Genomic DNA, 16,444 nt, shown 5'->3' on the forward strand with positions numbered 1-16,444 from the left:
CTAGGGCTTGAAGGACATGTTTCCTGTAGCATGAAAAGGGCTCTAAATCAAGAGGCAGCCTGGCAGTGGTGGCACTGACACACAAGCCCATCAAATAGTTAAGAGACTTTATTCTAATAGCTATAATTACAGTGCTTGTCGAAATGAAAACTGAAAACAAGTATACAAAACAGTTGATTACTAATTGTGTATTGAAAGCAGTAAGAGGTTCCACGACACCAAATAAACCAGTTCTGAGATTTCCCAAGATAAATTTAACAGCTCCAGCTTCTTCAGTGTTTATCAAAATACAAAAGAAAAAAGTAGAGGTCGTCGTTCGATGGCAAATCGGACCCTTGCAGGCTGAGGGAGGAAGCTACTTCACACATGGAGATGGGGGTGCTCCAGGATGTGGGTCTGTAATGGACCGACCCTCCCACCTTGCACGCACTCCTGCTGGTGAGACCCAGGCCTCCTGCCAGCGCGTCCAAGTGGGCCCAAGAGTAAGCTGGGTATGCAGGCTGCCATTGGGCCTGGCCACACACCAAGTACAAGCCAGGCCCTGCACCCCACAATGGCTCCCAGCCCACCCCTAAGTGACTGTGTGAGCACAGGTACAAGCACAATGCTATGGAATGCAGGTGACCCAAGGACAGGCAAGTCACGGGGGCTCTACTGTGACCATGCAGCGGATGGTGGTTTGTTCGTCACCTTCTCTCCTGTTCCCACAGGGAAACAGGTGATATGACAACTAGCATTCAGGCCATTAACTGCAAAACCTACACTAGGCATAGTCTCCGTTCTGTGTGTTCAAGTGTTCTTGTCCTGTATTTTTAACTATTTTTAAAAAATGCACTGAGTTTGGGTTAAAAACCAACCACCAAATGGATACCGATACCAGTCTACAGCCCAATGGCTCCCAGAGGCCAGGTGCCCCTACACCCAAATCCCTTCTCAGTACTGACAGTGAGTTGATTCTCTTTTTACAATAAAAAAGCTAAGTAATATTGCATAGGAGTACCAGAAACTGCCTCAGTGGAAACAGAAACTATTTACATTAAATAAAAACCTGGCTGCAGGCTGCGTCTGCACATGTACAGCACGGTGCGATGCACACTGTGACCAACCCATGGAGACAGCTTCTGGCACTCAGGACCACAGAGTCGCACGTTTGCCACATGAGAGGAAAGCTGAGGGCGGAGAAGAGGAAGTGAGGGGGAAGGAGGGGTCTGGTTCACTTCTGGTTCCGGAGCTGATTAGACAGCCAGTCTAGTCCTTCATAGAGCCCGTCCCCGCTGGTGGCACAGGTAGCTTGAATGTACCAGTTCCTGTGGCGTAGAGAGTGCAGCCCCAGCTTGTCTGTGATTTCGGCCGCATTCATGGCATTGGGGAGGTCCTGAGGGAAAAGAGGAATTAGTGGCAGGGACCATACACAGCCAGTCATCCTGGGCAGCCTTTCACCCTCCTCTCTCTTCCCTGATACAGGTTTTCCATCAGGGAAGGACCTTGCTAGTACCTACCTGCTTGTTGGCAAACACCAAGAGAACAGCATCTCGGAGCTCATCTTCAGCTAGCATCCTCATGAGCTCTTCACGGGCCTCGTTCACACGCTCTCTGTCATTGCTGTCCACTACGAAGATCAATCCTGAAAGATGGCCACATTACTGCACATACTGCCACCAGATCAACCCACAGGCTCTAGATCCAATCCTTCCACTGGCCATTTTTAGTGTGGCTTCATGCCCCGAAATAGCAAAGACCTCAAGGCTCAGTGAGCCAAGTGCATCCCTTTGAGGCAAATAAGAGGAATCTAGGACAAGAACGGACCGCTTACCTTGGGTGTTCTGGAAGTAGTGGCGCCACAGCGGCCGGATCTTGTCTTGGCCGCCCACATCCCACACGGTGAAGCTGATATTCTTGTATTCAACAGTCTCCACGTTGAAACCTGGGAGGCAGGGTCGCAGCTGAGGGCCCTCTGTACTCTGGATCCCCACACCCAACCCACACCCTGGCCCTGGCCCAGCTTCTCACCAATGGTGGGAATGGTGGTCACAATTTCGCCCAGCTTCAGTTTGTATAGAATTGTTGTCTTCCCTGCAGCATCCAGGCCCACCATGAGAATGCGCATTTCTTTTTTGCCAAAAAGGCCCTTGAAGAGGTTTGCAAAGATATTCCCCATGCTTGTGGACAGGTGGAATCGATACTGGCCAGAGACCTGGAAAAGTGGTTGCAGTCATGTTATATGCTGTCAGTATAGGCCCTGTGGCACCTATCTAGGAGTCCCCTGCCCCAAGCCTTCTTGTATCCCTTCTGAAATCTCATGGGAGGACGGGAAACAATTCAATCTTAGGTCCCAGGTGGCAAAAAAGAACCCTGCCCTTTAGACTCCCTATGCTCCCCAAGGCCACACACATCAGCCATACACTTCAGTTTAGGAAGGCACAGATACCACAAAAACACCTTGTCTCCCAAGTCTAATCACTTGTCAGAATGCAGGGACATCTAACTATAATCATATATACTCACACTCAGGAGCTGGCACTAAAAAGTGTTTTGAGAGACACAAGGCCTCTTAAAACCTAAAAGAGCCTATGAGAACAGAAAGAATGACTTTACATCTCTATCCTTACTTTAAAGTGTCAAAGTACCCACAAATTGCAACTAAAGAGATGGTCACAACCTATGCTCAATACTACAAGCAAATGTTCCACCAGTCTCTGATGGCAGCAAGACAAGCCCACAAAAACTGTGATATCACCTCTCCAGGCATTTCTGTCAGCTCAGGTCATGGGAGACAGTTAAGACAGTGTTCTATCTCACGTAGCCCAAGAGGGAAGAGAGTCAAACAGTAAACCACTGGCAGCACATTCCTTGAAGACCTATAAGAGGATGCTGTGAATATAGGGCCCACTGAAAGAAAAGAACTTCTTAGCTGGTACCGATTTACCAGGGCCTATCAAATGTTAAGGAATTTGGGAAAGGACAGTAAGGCTTCCCTGGGTCTGACCTCACCATCTGGTGGCCACTTTGATCTTCACTTCTCATCCAAATGGATTTACTCCTTGCTTTGTCAAATGCTCACTGCTAACTCTTAATAAGAAAAGCAAATTGAAGGCCACAGAGCCTTCATAAAGAGTTGTCTGTGTATTAGCCAAGACCCACAGGAAAAAAGAATAACAAGGCTTCCCTATATATTGTCCCTCTGTGCTTCCATAACGGAACATCACAAAATGGGCAACTTAGCTATCCATTCTTGTGGCTGGAACTTTAAGAACCAAACACCTGTCCAACATTATTATTGCACTGAGGTTCAACTTCCCATATACAAACTTTGGAAAGTACACTCAGATCACAGTATGTGAAATACAAAGGATTACTTATAATATATATAACATGGACCACTTAACACATGCAGGTATGTTAAGGAACATTCTTTGGAAGACTCTATTCACTATCCTTGGGATTCAGTTCTGTGACATCTCACTATACTGTGAAAACTGTTGACTTTTTAACACAGTCACTTCCACTAGCCACTGTTAAGCAGGCTCTACAAGGAAAATCTTCCACTTTGGGGGGTTACCCATACAAGTTACACATTGCATTGTCTTGTTTAGTGGGCTATACCCAACTTCCTAGCTGATGTGATGGCACCAAGTCCCAGGTATGGCTACAACACTGTCACATAATCTCTAGTACCCTCTGGACAACGTTCTCTTCTTAGGTAATATAATCCAAGTTATACAATATAATGCTTATGTTTAAGCAGATTAACTTTCTGCACTCCCCAAAAAGCACTGCCCATAGGGAAATAAAAATATTAGGACAGAGAAAAGTAGATGTTGAGGATTGCACACCCAATTCTTCACTTTACCAGCTAAGACAGAGCAATAATGATACTTTCAGCACTAAAGGCCTTCTACTTCATTTTTTGTTTACTTTGTTTTTTGTTTTTTAAAGATGGATCTCTCTGTGGTGCCTAGTTTATCTTCGAATTCACAGAGATCCACCTGCCTCTGCATCCGAGTACTAGGATTAAAGTGTGCACCACCACTTCACTTCTTAAGTACTCCTTCCTCAGAAGTTCCCAGAAGGATCCTGGGATGTGTTGAACAGTATAGAGGCCAAGGTGACTAAACCCCAACCAACCCAGCACACTGGAATCCCTGGTGTACTTGTCATAAATAGGATCCAGCTATGAGTACCTTCAGCCCTTCACAGAGTGGTGGCTATGTAAGAGTAGCTGAACCACAGGACAGAGATGAGGGAGCACTCCTAGAATGCCCCAGAAGATATGAACATAAGCAGCTCCTCAAAATCTCGCTCCATCACTCTTTACAAGCCTCTAACAGAGATTTCAAAAAGCAAAAAGGGAGCTTTTTTGACCAGAAACAAGCCTAAACAGCTCACCTAACATACCCTCTCAAACAACAATAAAACACTCCAAAGCCTGAATGTATCAGTACAGATGTCCACAAAGAACAAGATACTGGAACAATGGAAAATGAGAGACACAAAAAGTTCAAAATGAAGGCTCCCAGATTGCAAAATAGGAAAATATACAAGAGGATAACAAAGTATAAGGCTAATCTGAAACACAGTGAAACTGTCAAAGGAGAAGAAGAAATCTAGGTGTTGAGTCATGCCTGGAATCCCAGCACTGAGGCCAGCGGACACCAGTCTGAACTAGACTGAAACCTTAACCTAGAAAAACTAAGAAACAAAACCAATTACCAAACAAAGGAAGAAGAATATGAAGACAAAACAGGAGAGGAAAGTGGAAAGAAGTGAGAAGAGAAAACAGATGGACAGGACAGACTGAGGAGACTAACTACAGAGAGGAGCTAGGCAGGAGGAGCACATGCTCTTAGAGCTGCTGCCTGCTGCCAAAACACTCTGACAATGACAATGCAGCGCTGGTGGGAGGAAGACTCTCAGGCAACGCTCTTTAAAAATTCTGAGATTATGGCTCTCAACCTTTAATTCCTACCAATTATAGATAGTTAAAAACATTTCAACATGACAAGGCATCCCATGAGGATCCAAACCAGGCAAAAGAAAGCAAGCCCAAGAAGTCACTAGATGCCACAGAGCAGGAAGCACTCAAGTACAGAGAAAAAAAAAAAAAAAAAAACAAGGAAACAATACACATAATTTATTTTAAACAAAAAAAGCTTCACAGGGGAAGGTAACTATCTGCTCAGCAATGAGTTGTTCATGCAAAAAATTCCACCTTTGTTCCAAATCAACACATCACAAATGGTTATCAAAGGAGAAACAAAAGGAATCCACCAGTGGTGACTAGGGTGCCACCAGTGTGTCTGAGGGAGCTTGGTGCAGCAGAGGGGGGTATTAAGATAGTTCTCTGTTCAGATACTGTGTAGAAACTAATAGTGGTAGTGCTCACTACCCACATATGAGCAAATATATCCCAGTAAGGCTGAGGCAGAGTTCAAGTTAATCAATCCTTGGTTATAAATAGTGGGTTCAAGGACAGTTTGAACTACATGAGACCCTATTTAAAAAAAAAAAAAAAGCACAATCCTCCCCCAGAAAGATTCAGAGGAAGACAGAGGGGAAAGGATACAAACATTCCTCTCAAGTCCCTACAATAGCAGACAGACACCCTGAATAACTGTCTAGTGGTGGGGACCTCAGCCAAGTTTGACTACATGGCTGCATGAGTGCCCCATTGTCCATGACTACTGTTATCCAGTGCTGCTTTCTTGCATGTGATCTGGCATGGCCCACTGCTGAGTGTACCTTTTCTGTAGAAAGGCCACAAGAACCACAGCGAACTTTTTCTTTCTTTTTAACAAGAATCACCAAAGAGAGAAGCAAACATACAATTCAATGATGAGCTAGATTTTTAAGACATTCAACAATGCAAGCATGTAGATTCATCCTGCTGTTCACACAGGCAGAAGTAATAGGCACTTCTGTGTCCTCATGGGGCCCCACCCACTGCTTCTAGAACAAACCCAAACCCAAGGGAGCCTCCACAGAGAGAAAAGCCTAGTGGCTACAAGGGCCAATCACCACCAGAGGCCCAGACTGTTTGATGCGCAGTCAAGCTGCTGTCACCTTCCCTCTACAATCCCACACACAAGCTAAACCTGCTTTTCAGGTTCTTCTGCATTACTCCATTAGCAGGCAGTGAAAACAGATTTCCCAGAGAGCCTCTTGCTGGTTTATTCTGCCTCCCAAACCACCAGAGGGAGTGGCTCAGGCAGGGGGACCCACAACCACAAGTTAGATGGGGTCAAGAAAGTTCATTCTTTGGGTAGGAGAGGACAATGGTTGAATCAGCTTCTCCTCTGGCAACCATACACCCTAAACCAACCTCTCTTTCAGAGCAGGGCTTTCCTGGTCTCTTAAGTAAAGGTGAGAAAACACAACTGGGTCCACACCTATTCCACAATAATGAATGAATGCAACCTGACTGGTTTAGCAGTTGAACAGGAGCTTCATCAGCAGCCTAGAGATAGCCAGGAGGATAGTCCTTCCAAAAGACTCAGAAAAAGCTAGACAACCTTCTCTAAATCAGACTGTGCAGGTTTGTCTGCCATTTCCCCCCAATTATTACCATTATTTTGAAAGAATTCTAGTAGGAAGAGAAGTTTTCTGCTCTTAAGACTCAACAGAATGTTCTGTCTTAAACAGAAATCACACTACCTGAATGAAAAATTGGTTATGTCTTAAGAGTTAGTTCCTTTTAGGGGGCTAGAAAGATGGCTCAATGGTAAGAGCACTTGCTGCTTTTGCGAAGGACTCCAGTTCCATTCCCAGCATCCACATGGCAGCTTACAACCATCCTTAACTCTATCCAGTTTCAGGAGATAAGAAACCCTCCTCTAGCCTCTGCAGGAACTGCATGCTGGGACAACACTAAACCACTGGAGCCAGAGTTACATGAGATCCTGCCTCAAAAATAAAGTTCAGCCACATCAAGTATATATTCTCAGCTATCACATTTGAGGAAATTTACCAAATCTAAAACTTTTCTTAAAGAACTTGGACACAGCATAGAACACTTTGTAGCTAAAGTTTTTAGTAAAGAGTACCAGTGTCCCCAAATCAAATACATGAAAGCCTGCAATTTAAAAACAACTTTAGTGTCATAATGCAACATGGCCACATGCTGACCTCCACACACACTGCTTTTTGTACATTAACAGAGATTGAGTATGTCTGCTCCTAAAGACTCAGGTCTTCACATGCCCCTCAGCTAAACATTCCAGGCTTCTAGGTCTGGTATGTTCATGTAATCCAAGGGCTGTTCTACATTCTGTCATTATTTCATAAAATTAACTTAAGAGTAAAACTCAATGTGCTAACACTAGGACAAGCAAGCACTCTCGTAAGGGCAAAACCGAGATTCAATCAACAGTTCCAGGATAAGAGCTGAAAAACATGCCTGCTCTGCACACTGCGTTCTCGAAGCTTCTTCAGGGCAGGGGAAACCCACCAGGTCTGATTTGTAAGTAGGATGATGAGTGAAACTGAAGTGAGAGCATTCTTTGCAAACTTAAGGTGAACCCTGCCACACTCAAGTAAAACTCTGAGCTAAGGAGTTTTTGAACTACAGTAACTAGAATGCTGAACTTCATCTTTATATATATATATTTAAGCATTACCATTTCTTTTTTTTTTTTTTTTGATTTGTTTAGTTTATGCATTCGAGTACACAGTAACTGTCTTCTGACACACCAGAAGAGGGCATCAAATCCCATTACAGATGATTGTGAGCTACCAAGTGGGACCTGGGAATTGAACTCAGGACCTCCGGAAGAGCAGTCGGTGCTCTTAACCGCTGAGCCACCTCTCCAGTCAGCATTACCATTTCTTAACATAACTACCCTCAAAAATGTCAAACACATTCACAGTCACATTAAACTCTACATCAGTAGCTCTAAGCAAATAACTGGGCTATCACATGGCCTGTAACTAGAGCTAGAATAAGGAATTCATGAAACATAATTTGAGACTTACAACGACTCCAATGAGAGTCTTGCCGCATTGTGTAAATCTTGGAGCAGATGCCTACTGATCTGTGTCTTGTATTCCTCTCAGTAACAGAATCCAGACTTGTAACTGGAGTCAGGGCTCCAGAATAAAATGTACGTTCTGGTGTTTCCTGCAGCACTGCATACCTACAGCACTTACCTAGGAGACACAGGACCACACCCAAACACAGTAGTTCTCAACCTGTAAGTCTCAACCACTTTTTTGGGAGGGGTCATATATTAGGTATCCTGCAATTCACAATAGTAGCAAAATTACAGTTATGAAGTAGCAATAAAATAATTTTATGGTTGGGTATCTCAACATGAGGAACGGGAATAAAAGGTCAAAACATTAGGTAAGTTGAGAAACACTTCCTTAAAACATATTTCTACCATATTTCTACTCAGGCAGGAAGTACAGATAGCCTCTACTTATCTCACTGGAAAAACTCCAAATACGAAACTGGGAATAACAGCAGAGCATTAGGTTTGTTCCCCAAAACCATAGACAAAACAAAGCAAAAAGCACAAATAGGCATCCACCCAGAAACACATCTAAATAGTGGAAAGCATAGTGTGACAACACAATCATTCTGAAATCAGGAGACATGGTTCAGCTTGGCCCTGCCTAATGACCCTGTAGCCGCTTGTTCTGTCTTCATACTTTAGCCCACTCGACATGACCACACAACTGCCAGCTTAGGATGAGTCTAGTACTACTAAGGAAGTCCCTATCCTGACTCCTTAAAAGGGCAAGGTTGGCTGCATCCCCCAGACCCTAGCCCTTTATTCCTTTCTTGAGCACATACATGGAGCATACAACTTGTGTTTAAGAGACAATTCCAACAGGTTTGACTTATTTTGGTCACAAAATGGAAATAAGAAAAAAAAAATGAACCAAGATCATACCCTGATCTCCCACCTTCAGATCCATATCTATGTTTGCTAACATGCATGTTCTCAAACCACTGAGGGCTCCTGCTGAAGCAATGAAGCTGAACCTCCACGTGACTGTGGCTTCACAATGGCCACCCCTGTTCTACTGGTCTTTACAGAGAGCAGAGTATGCACAAAGCCAAGCCAAGTAAGTATCATATACCCACATATTAATACCACCATCCCTGGGCTCAGGAGAAGCAGAACCCAGAAGAGCATTAATTTCTGTTGTAAGGTGAATAAAAGTAATATAGCTTTGCCAGATTACCTCTTTATGAGCTTCTCCTAACTCCAGAAAACACCTCCCCCACACCCTGACACCCCTGAGGCCCTTTTTACACTGAAGAAAAGGGGAACTGGAACAACCAACAGCTAGTTCATGGTGCTTTCATAAAATAAGCTCTTCCTCAAACCAGCTACAATTAGCAGGGTACTCTTCTACTGAAATTCAATGTTAATGTTGCGTCCAGCCATACTTTGGACAAGAGGCAGATAACCACTGGAATACTTAATGAGTTTGAATAAATCAGTCTTCAAAACATCACTTTCACATTGCTTCAATCTGTAATCCTAGCACTCCAGAGGCTGGGGCAGAAGGACTGCCCTGAGTTCAGAGCCAGCCTGGCCTATAGCCTAAGATTGTCTCAGGACAACAAAAACAAGTAGCTAGATAAGAGATAGCTCCACTGTTAAGTACTGCTCTTACAGAGAGAGTCAGAATTCAAGTCCCAGAATTTACACCAGGCAGCTTAAAATGGTCTGCACACAGCTCCAGAAGAATGTGACAAACCCCTGCCTTCTTGACCATCTGTACTCACATATCCATAGAAAGACACACACACACACAATTTTAAAAATTAAAAAATATTGATACATCATTTTTAATTAAAAAAAAAAAAAACTTATCTCTACCACCTTTGGGAACTTTCTTTTGGAGGGTAGGAAGTGCCCTGCCCCCCTTCTTTTGAAAAACTTGTTCTTCAGGAAGAAACAGAGAAGTGTACAGGAAGGCTGAGCTGTCACTAGGCTCCCTTCAGCTTTGGTCCTGCCCCACCCTGCTGGAGGCAAACACACAGAAGGACAAAGACCAAATCCCCAAGTCCACTGTTCTTGCTGAACCAGGCACTGCTAGCCGATCACCACACACCCGTTTCCCCAACATCCCCATGTCAGAAAAGCTTCTCTAAAGCAGGTTTTATCTCTAAACCAAACACCTGTTGATGCCTCTCCTTAGTTTTCAGAGGCCTCCCCTTAGGTGACCACCACCCAGTGCATTCTCTAGCAATTGCCCCTACTCTCTGGGTAAGTAAGGCTCCTCCATGTTTCCATACTCAGCTTTTCCATCAATATTTCCCTCCTTCCCAAATTTCCACTCAGTTCTTCAGACCCAAACCACGGAGATTTGCTGCCTCCATTCCCCACTACACTACAGTAAGTGAATTAATCAGGTGCAAAGTGGCCCCAGTAATGTTAGGACCCTCATATATAAGGATATATAGTAGCTATGAGAACTGTCTAGTGCCCACCATACCCTCAAATCCCCTTAAGTCTGCCACCTGGAAAAGAAGCTAACAGACAGCCTAACCTTTGCACAAGACTGAAGATTCCCATGAGTCTACCCCAACAATGACATCACAGGAACACAAAGAGAAGTAAGTAACTTCTATTGAAACTCTGCTTTAATGCTAGGCCACAGTGGACAAGGGGGGTGGCTGGCTACTGAGGCACTAAATGCCAACCACATCAATCTCAAGGGCATCCCACTTCAAAGAAGTAATTTTTTTTCCCTGAAAAATGAGGACAACTTTTGTTAAGGTGCTGAAGAGAACAAAATGCACTATCCTTGACTTACAAGATAGTTAAAGCTGGGTTCCTGGAAGACTTGGAACATCTGTTAACATGCCAAAGAAAAGCTCTATCTTTCTGCGATGAAGCTTAGGCTATCACAGAGGGATTTTCCACCTACAAGAAAACCACACAAGTGGCTAAGTGCCAGAATATTGGCTTCCTACCTGATTTAGCCAAAAGAGTTCCCACAGATTTTAAAATACCCCGAGGACTACAAAGCTGCTTCCGGGACCCTCCCTCTAGTCTATACCTATCCCCTACCCTATACAGCTCATGGCAGGTTTCGAAACTCAAGAGTAACTTACCCGGCTCAGAGCCCTTCTGTCAAGTGTCCTGGGCTACTAAGAGGCCTCTGGTTCCTCCTTCAAACTTGCCAATCTTTTTCTATCATATCTCTGTAAAAATGTCTTTTTACAGGCAAAATTTCTGCCTCCTTGGATAGGCAATAGCCATGCATGTTGTTTTAAGGAAGGGGTAGGGTAAAATCTCTCATTATCCCTGGAGCTCACTAATATAGCTGGAATGGCTTACTAAGTCAGTCCCAGCGATCCTCCTGTCTCTGCCTTCCTAGTTCGGGATTAGAAGGTCTGTGTGTGAAGGGGAATTTAACTCCAGTCCTCATGCTTTTGCAAGTATTTTATTCACAGAACCAACTCCTTAGTTATTCCCTTTTAAGACACATATTCACTGCAGTATAAATTATATATATTAAGCCAGGAATGGTGGCATACATCTTAAATCCCAGCACTTGGGAATCAGAGGCAGACGGATCTCTGAATTCAAGGCCAGCCTAGCCTATATACTCTAGGATGGTTAAGATGAACGCTCCAATAACATGCATGGACAAGTAGTTTTGTGCCCAATGCTAAGTAAGGCAACCACTTCCATCTTCTTCCACTAAGCCCTCTACAGGTACTCCTTATAAGGGGCAAAAGCAATGCTGTTTTTAAAAATTACAAGGTTTAAGAGTTTAAAAAAATGGGCTGGAGAGATGGCTCAGCGGTTAAGAGCACTGACTGCTCTTCCAGAGGTCCCGAGTTCAAATCTCAGCAACCACATGGTGGCTCACAACCATCTGTAACAGAATCTGATACCCTCTTCTGGTATGTCTTAAGAGAGCAACTCACATATATGAAATAAAATAAATAAATAAATAAATAAATAAAGAGTTAAAAAAATAATAAAAGGCCTTTGGGATATTTAAAACACACTCGGGCGCGCGTGTGCACACACACACACACCCTGCAGAGAGGCTAATCTTAATGAAGTTCAAGAAAAATCTACAAGGCCAACAAGGAATGTTATGCTGTTTTAAACTATGTACAGGTTGTGCTTCTGCATAAACATTCCTACACCTGTATCTTCTGGGGACTCGGGGATTCACAGACCTGGGAACTGAAGGTATACTGACAGCACAGAGGAAACAAAGTATGCATCAAACTTACTCCATTATAAATAAGCACACATTTCAGTTAATCACACCTGTATGTTCAAAGTCTGATATAACTTGACATACGAGAAATGTTAAAAGCTGAAAGTAATGCCAAGCAAAATTTCACCACCAATGTCACTAGAAGATGAGAGTATGTAAATATAACTGGATTCAAACAAGGAAGTTCTTATCTACAGAAGAACAGTAAGCTTCAGGGAACACTCACACCAGGCAACCTAGACCTGTCCTCACTCTCATTCTTCAGCAATGAGTCTTACTAAATCTAGGAACCCCTTTCTTGGCCACATGCACCTAAATGATTCCAACAGAATTAAATAAAACAAAATAAAAAAACTTGTTAGAGGACACCTAGAAAATCTAGGCTACAATGTTCCTTATGGTACTGCAATATTTGACAACTGATACTGACAAAAAACAAGAACCTTTTGAAAAGAACTCTGGTTTGCTAGCATCCCTTTAACAGGCATACTTACCTTTGTAAGTACTAATTAGGAAGACTTTTTAACTCTATCACACACTTCTCAATTCCTGAAAAGTCCAATACTAATAATAACCAAGCCCCACTCACAATACACAGTTGTGATTCTCAGATCCTCAGATATGGGGAGCTGTTGGCCACCTAAACTTAATCACCCCCAACATTGTAAAATATGCCTGCTTAGCATGGTGGCACACATCTGTAATCCCAGCAGGCTGTAATCTCCAGAGGTGAAGCAGGAGGATCTCAAGTTTAAGGAAAATCTGCACTACACAGTGAAACCCTTCCTGATGAACAGCACCAATAAAATATTGGTCTGTTTTTCTACTGTCTGTCAATTCTGCTATCACTTAAAACTTTCCCTATTATCGGAGCCTACAGGGAGTGCCACTGTTCCTTCCTAGTCTATTGGCTGCTGACAGGCTACTGAACTATTACCACTGTGAGTAAAAAAAATCAGTATCACCACTATCTGTAGCAGGACAGGATGGTGGAACTTGGGTGAACACCTAAAAGGTCCCTCTAGAAATGAGATTGGATGTGCCTACAATAACATTGACAAGCTGTACAAGCTGTTATCTGTAATCTGTATCACAATCAAAACTGGACACAGACCTTGGTGTGTAATGAGGAATCCCAATGCACACACACCCCACCCCCGCTACCTTTAGCCTCTCAGCAGGCAGTGTCAAATCTTCTACGATAGATACAGCACACACAACGATGCTCTTGCTTGTCAGATCTCAACTCAAAGAAACTTTCATTTTTCTCTCCTCACCATCTTTAACAATTTCATGAATATAAAAGGTCAAAGGAAATCAAGAAAGCCAACAGGGAAGAAAGACCACGAGTGACATAGCAATCTAGAGCAGGCTGGGTCTGATGGAACCCAGTGCACTGATGGCTCCTCAGTACAAATGGCATAGCCCTTGTAAGAGTAGATTTAAACCTGTACATCACAGCCAAGAGGTGTGGCTTATGTCTTTAATCTCAACACTCAAGGGCAGATTTATGAGTTCAAGGCCACCCTCGTCTCCAGAGGGAGTTCTACAACAGCCAGGGCTACACAGAAAACCCTACATATCAATGTAAAACTTAATTTTAAGAATCTGAAAAAAAAAAAAACATTGACCCAACACTTTCAAACCACCGTGACAAGCTATTGCATGAACTTGCACAACAAGTTTTTTCTCCTGGTTAGGCTGCCTGACACTGGGTTACCATAGAAACTGCTAGTCTAATTTACCTTTACATTAAGAAAGAAAAAAAAAGGGTATTTTGAAGCCTGCCTGATCCTGGACAGAGGAAACAGCCCAGTGGAGCAAAGATTGTGGACATCCATTATACAAGGTGCAAAAGGCATAGTGGACATCCCAGCTGCATGATTTACAATCAGAACTGTGTGAGGGGAACAGAACTAGTTATTGCTACTTTCCTTTCAGGATGAGTAGACTGAGTATGAGTCAGCTGTTATTCATACTGTCTTAAACCTTGTGTGCAGTGCTAGAGATCCAAATCAAGACTTCATGCAGGCTAGAAAAGCACTCTAACATCTAGCTCCTAAACCTTTCTGAAGTAGCAATTCTGTACATCTACCTCACAAGCAAGAGAACACTGTGGTGAACCAGTGTCTCAGATCCATTTTCAAACCTAAGAATAAGTGATAGCCATTTCAATAAGGGAAACCTTTATGCCAGGGAAACAATGTAGCTCCAACAATGTAGTTCAGGCATCTATGATTGGCCCTTATGCCACACTACTCTCTGTAGAAACACAGAGAAACCAGGTAGTAACACTGTGAATCAAATCTCACAGTCTAAGCTATTTCTGATAGTGCTGCTAAAAGCTCAAAGGTGAGAACATTACAGTCACCCATGTAAGACACTGTAGATACTAGTTAAGACAGAGAGACATGAGGCCAGCACACAAAGCACCATGGCATCTCACTAGTCCTCTGACAGACATGGCAGAAAACACCAGAATCAGCCTGCAGGAAAAACTGCTGACCACTAGTTGTGAAACAAGAACTACAAGAGACTACTCCAACATGGGTTGTGGCATTAACTACTGGGCTCTCCAGTGACTTCTGGGACCAAGAGCAGCTGACCCTTCCTTTCCTGACAAAGCATCCACTTGCGATTTGAATGGGAGAATTCCTTGATGTGAGCAGATTCCCTAGCATTTAGCATATGTAGTTAGCTACATTACAATCTGACCTGACATGACCACCCTGAATGGACAGCTAGAATTGTGTAGTGGATCTGGTACCAGTATATTACTCAGAGGCAGGGAGCAGGTTATTCCATGGGCAGATTAAAGATTCTCCAATTCAGAATGGTCTTTCTAATCTACCCAAAAGTGCATAAATGGAGTCAGCCAATCGGCGGAACACAACGCTCAAATCCCTCCAGAGGCCACCGGGCTGTAGAATGCAGACCCCAGTGCCGATCTCACCGAGGATATACGAGGCCCAAATCACGGCCAATTGGGGATCACAGTGGGCATTCTGGGATCCTCTGAGATCAGCATATGCTCTTATTAAACACCAGCACCCGGTTCATCAGTTAGGAGTCCTGTCCGACACCTGTCCCTTTCCCTTCCCCCTTCCTACAACTTCGGTCCTCCAGGCCGACAGGAACAGGACTCGGGCGACAGAGGAGGAAGACCTCGCCACCCGAGTGACCTTGACGCCGTCTCAGGACCGCCCGAGCCTCAGTTTCCCCAGGCCCAAGGCTCATGCCGTATCTGAAGCTGCTGGCTAGCGTTTAAGAAGGGAAACCCCGTGACCCCCGAGCCCTGCTCCCCGCTACCGGGCCGTGGAGCCTAGGAGGGGCGCAGAGAGGAACAGCAGGAAACCTGGCTTCCTGGAGAAGAGCCGGTGTCCTGGACGGACTTCCGGGCTGCGGCCCACGGCGGCCGGCCAGGCGTAAGGGCCGCGGAGTGGGGGAGGGCCGAGCGGCCGTGGGCGACGCGGGACTCGGGGGCGCCCTGATCCTCTCTGTCCGGCCTGCCGCCAAGCCCACTGAGCACAGACCTCAGGCCGCCCGACCAGACTCGGTCCTTAGCAGCCGCAGCCGAGCAACCCTCGATTCCCACGATGACCAGCCCGTGGCCTCCCCAGCTTCGGCCTCAGCGCGCCCCGCTTCTCACCTCCGCGGCGGCTGCTCCCAGCCAGGCGTTGGTTTCGCTCCCACAAGATGGCGGCGCTGACGGCAGCCACGTCAGCGCCTGCCGCGGGGCACGCCGGGGGAAGAGGGCGGGCACGCAAATGGCCCCGCCCCTGTACGGATAACGCTTGCGCGTCTGCACCCTGTAGCCTTCACGGGGCGGAGCCGAAGTCTCTCTGTTTCCGGATCGAGTCCCGGGCTAGCACATCGGCTCGGAGACTAGAACGCGCAAGGGTGTGGCACTTGGATTTCCGTGTCCGCTGGCGCGTGCGCACGCGTGCCTTCCTGCGGAATTCCAGCCCATTCCGCGGATGCGGGGGTTGAGGCCAGTAAGCGTTCTAGAGCGACAAGGTCAGGAGTGGGAAGGTCGTGTCACTCCTAGCGGGTGTAATGTCCTTCTCAGAGTATCCCAGGGTCTCTGGTAGTCCAACTGGGCCGGGCCATTGAAGAGACTGACAGATGGGAAAAGGCTCGGGCCAAATGTCAGGCAAGCACCGTGTCCCCACACTGTTGCACGCTCAGAGCTGACTGAGAGGACCAGAAACCTGTGTGGGTATAGCCCTGCCTGAGAGGCTACTCT

The 16,444-nt window shown here is 45.1% G+C and overlaps 1 protein-coding gene across 2 annotated transcripts; it reads right to left on the reverse strand.

The window, feature by feature from the left end:
* Positions 1–90: 90 nt before the first annotated feature.
* Positions 91–15,934, reverse strand: ARF1 (ARF GTPase 1). 2 transcript variants are annotated; one of them, XM_080923642.1, is made up of 5 exons: positions 15,848–15,934; positions 2,011–2,194; positions 1,814–1,924; positions 1,500–1,624; positions 91–1,375 (listed from the first exon to the last, which is right to left on the reverse strand). In XM_080923642.1, the coding sequence occupies exons 2-5, from the start codon at positions 2,156–2,158 to the stop codon at positions 1,214–1,216; spliced, it is 546 nt and encodes a 181-aa protein (XP_080779768.1). In that variant the 5' UTR covers positions 2,159–2,194; positions 15,848–15,934; the 3' UTR covers positions 91–1,213. The 2 variants fall into 2 exon arrangements, with proteins under 2 accessions (XP_080779768.1, XP_080779769.1); XM_080923643.1 differs by having other exon boundaries at positions 15,732–15,851.
* Between the last annotated feature and the right edge of the window lie 510 nt (positions 15,935–16,444).

This window comes from Micromys minutus, assembly GCF_963924665.1.
Source record: "Micromys minutus genome assembly, chromosome: 10".
Taxonomy (NCBI): domain Eukaryota; kingdom Metazoa; phylum Chordata; class Mammalia; order Rodentia; family Muridae; genus Micromys; species Micromys minutus.

What these genes read in the sequence shown, in the direction of transcription:
- ARF1 (XM_080923642.1), bottom strand. Translation starts at nt 2,158, where the DNA reads ATGGGGAATATCTTTGCAAACCTCTTCAAGGGCCTTTTTGGCAAAAAA. An exon ending in GACCACCATTCCCACCATTG is followed by an intron (nt 1,925 to 2,010) that starts GTGAGAAGCTGG and finishes CCTGCCTCCCAG; the next exon opens with GTTTCAACGTGGAGACTGTT. An exon ending in CTACTTCCAGAACACCCAAG is followed by an intron (nt 1,625 to 1,813) that starts GTAAGCGGTCCG and finishes GCCATCTTTCAG; the next exon opens with GATTGATCTTCGTAGTGGAC.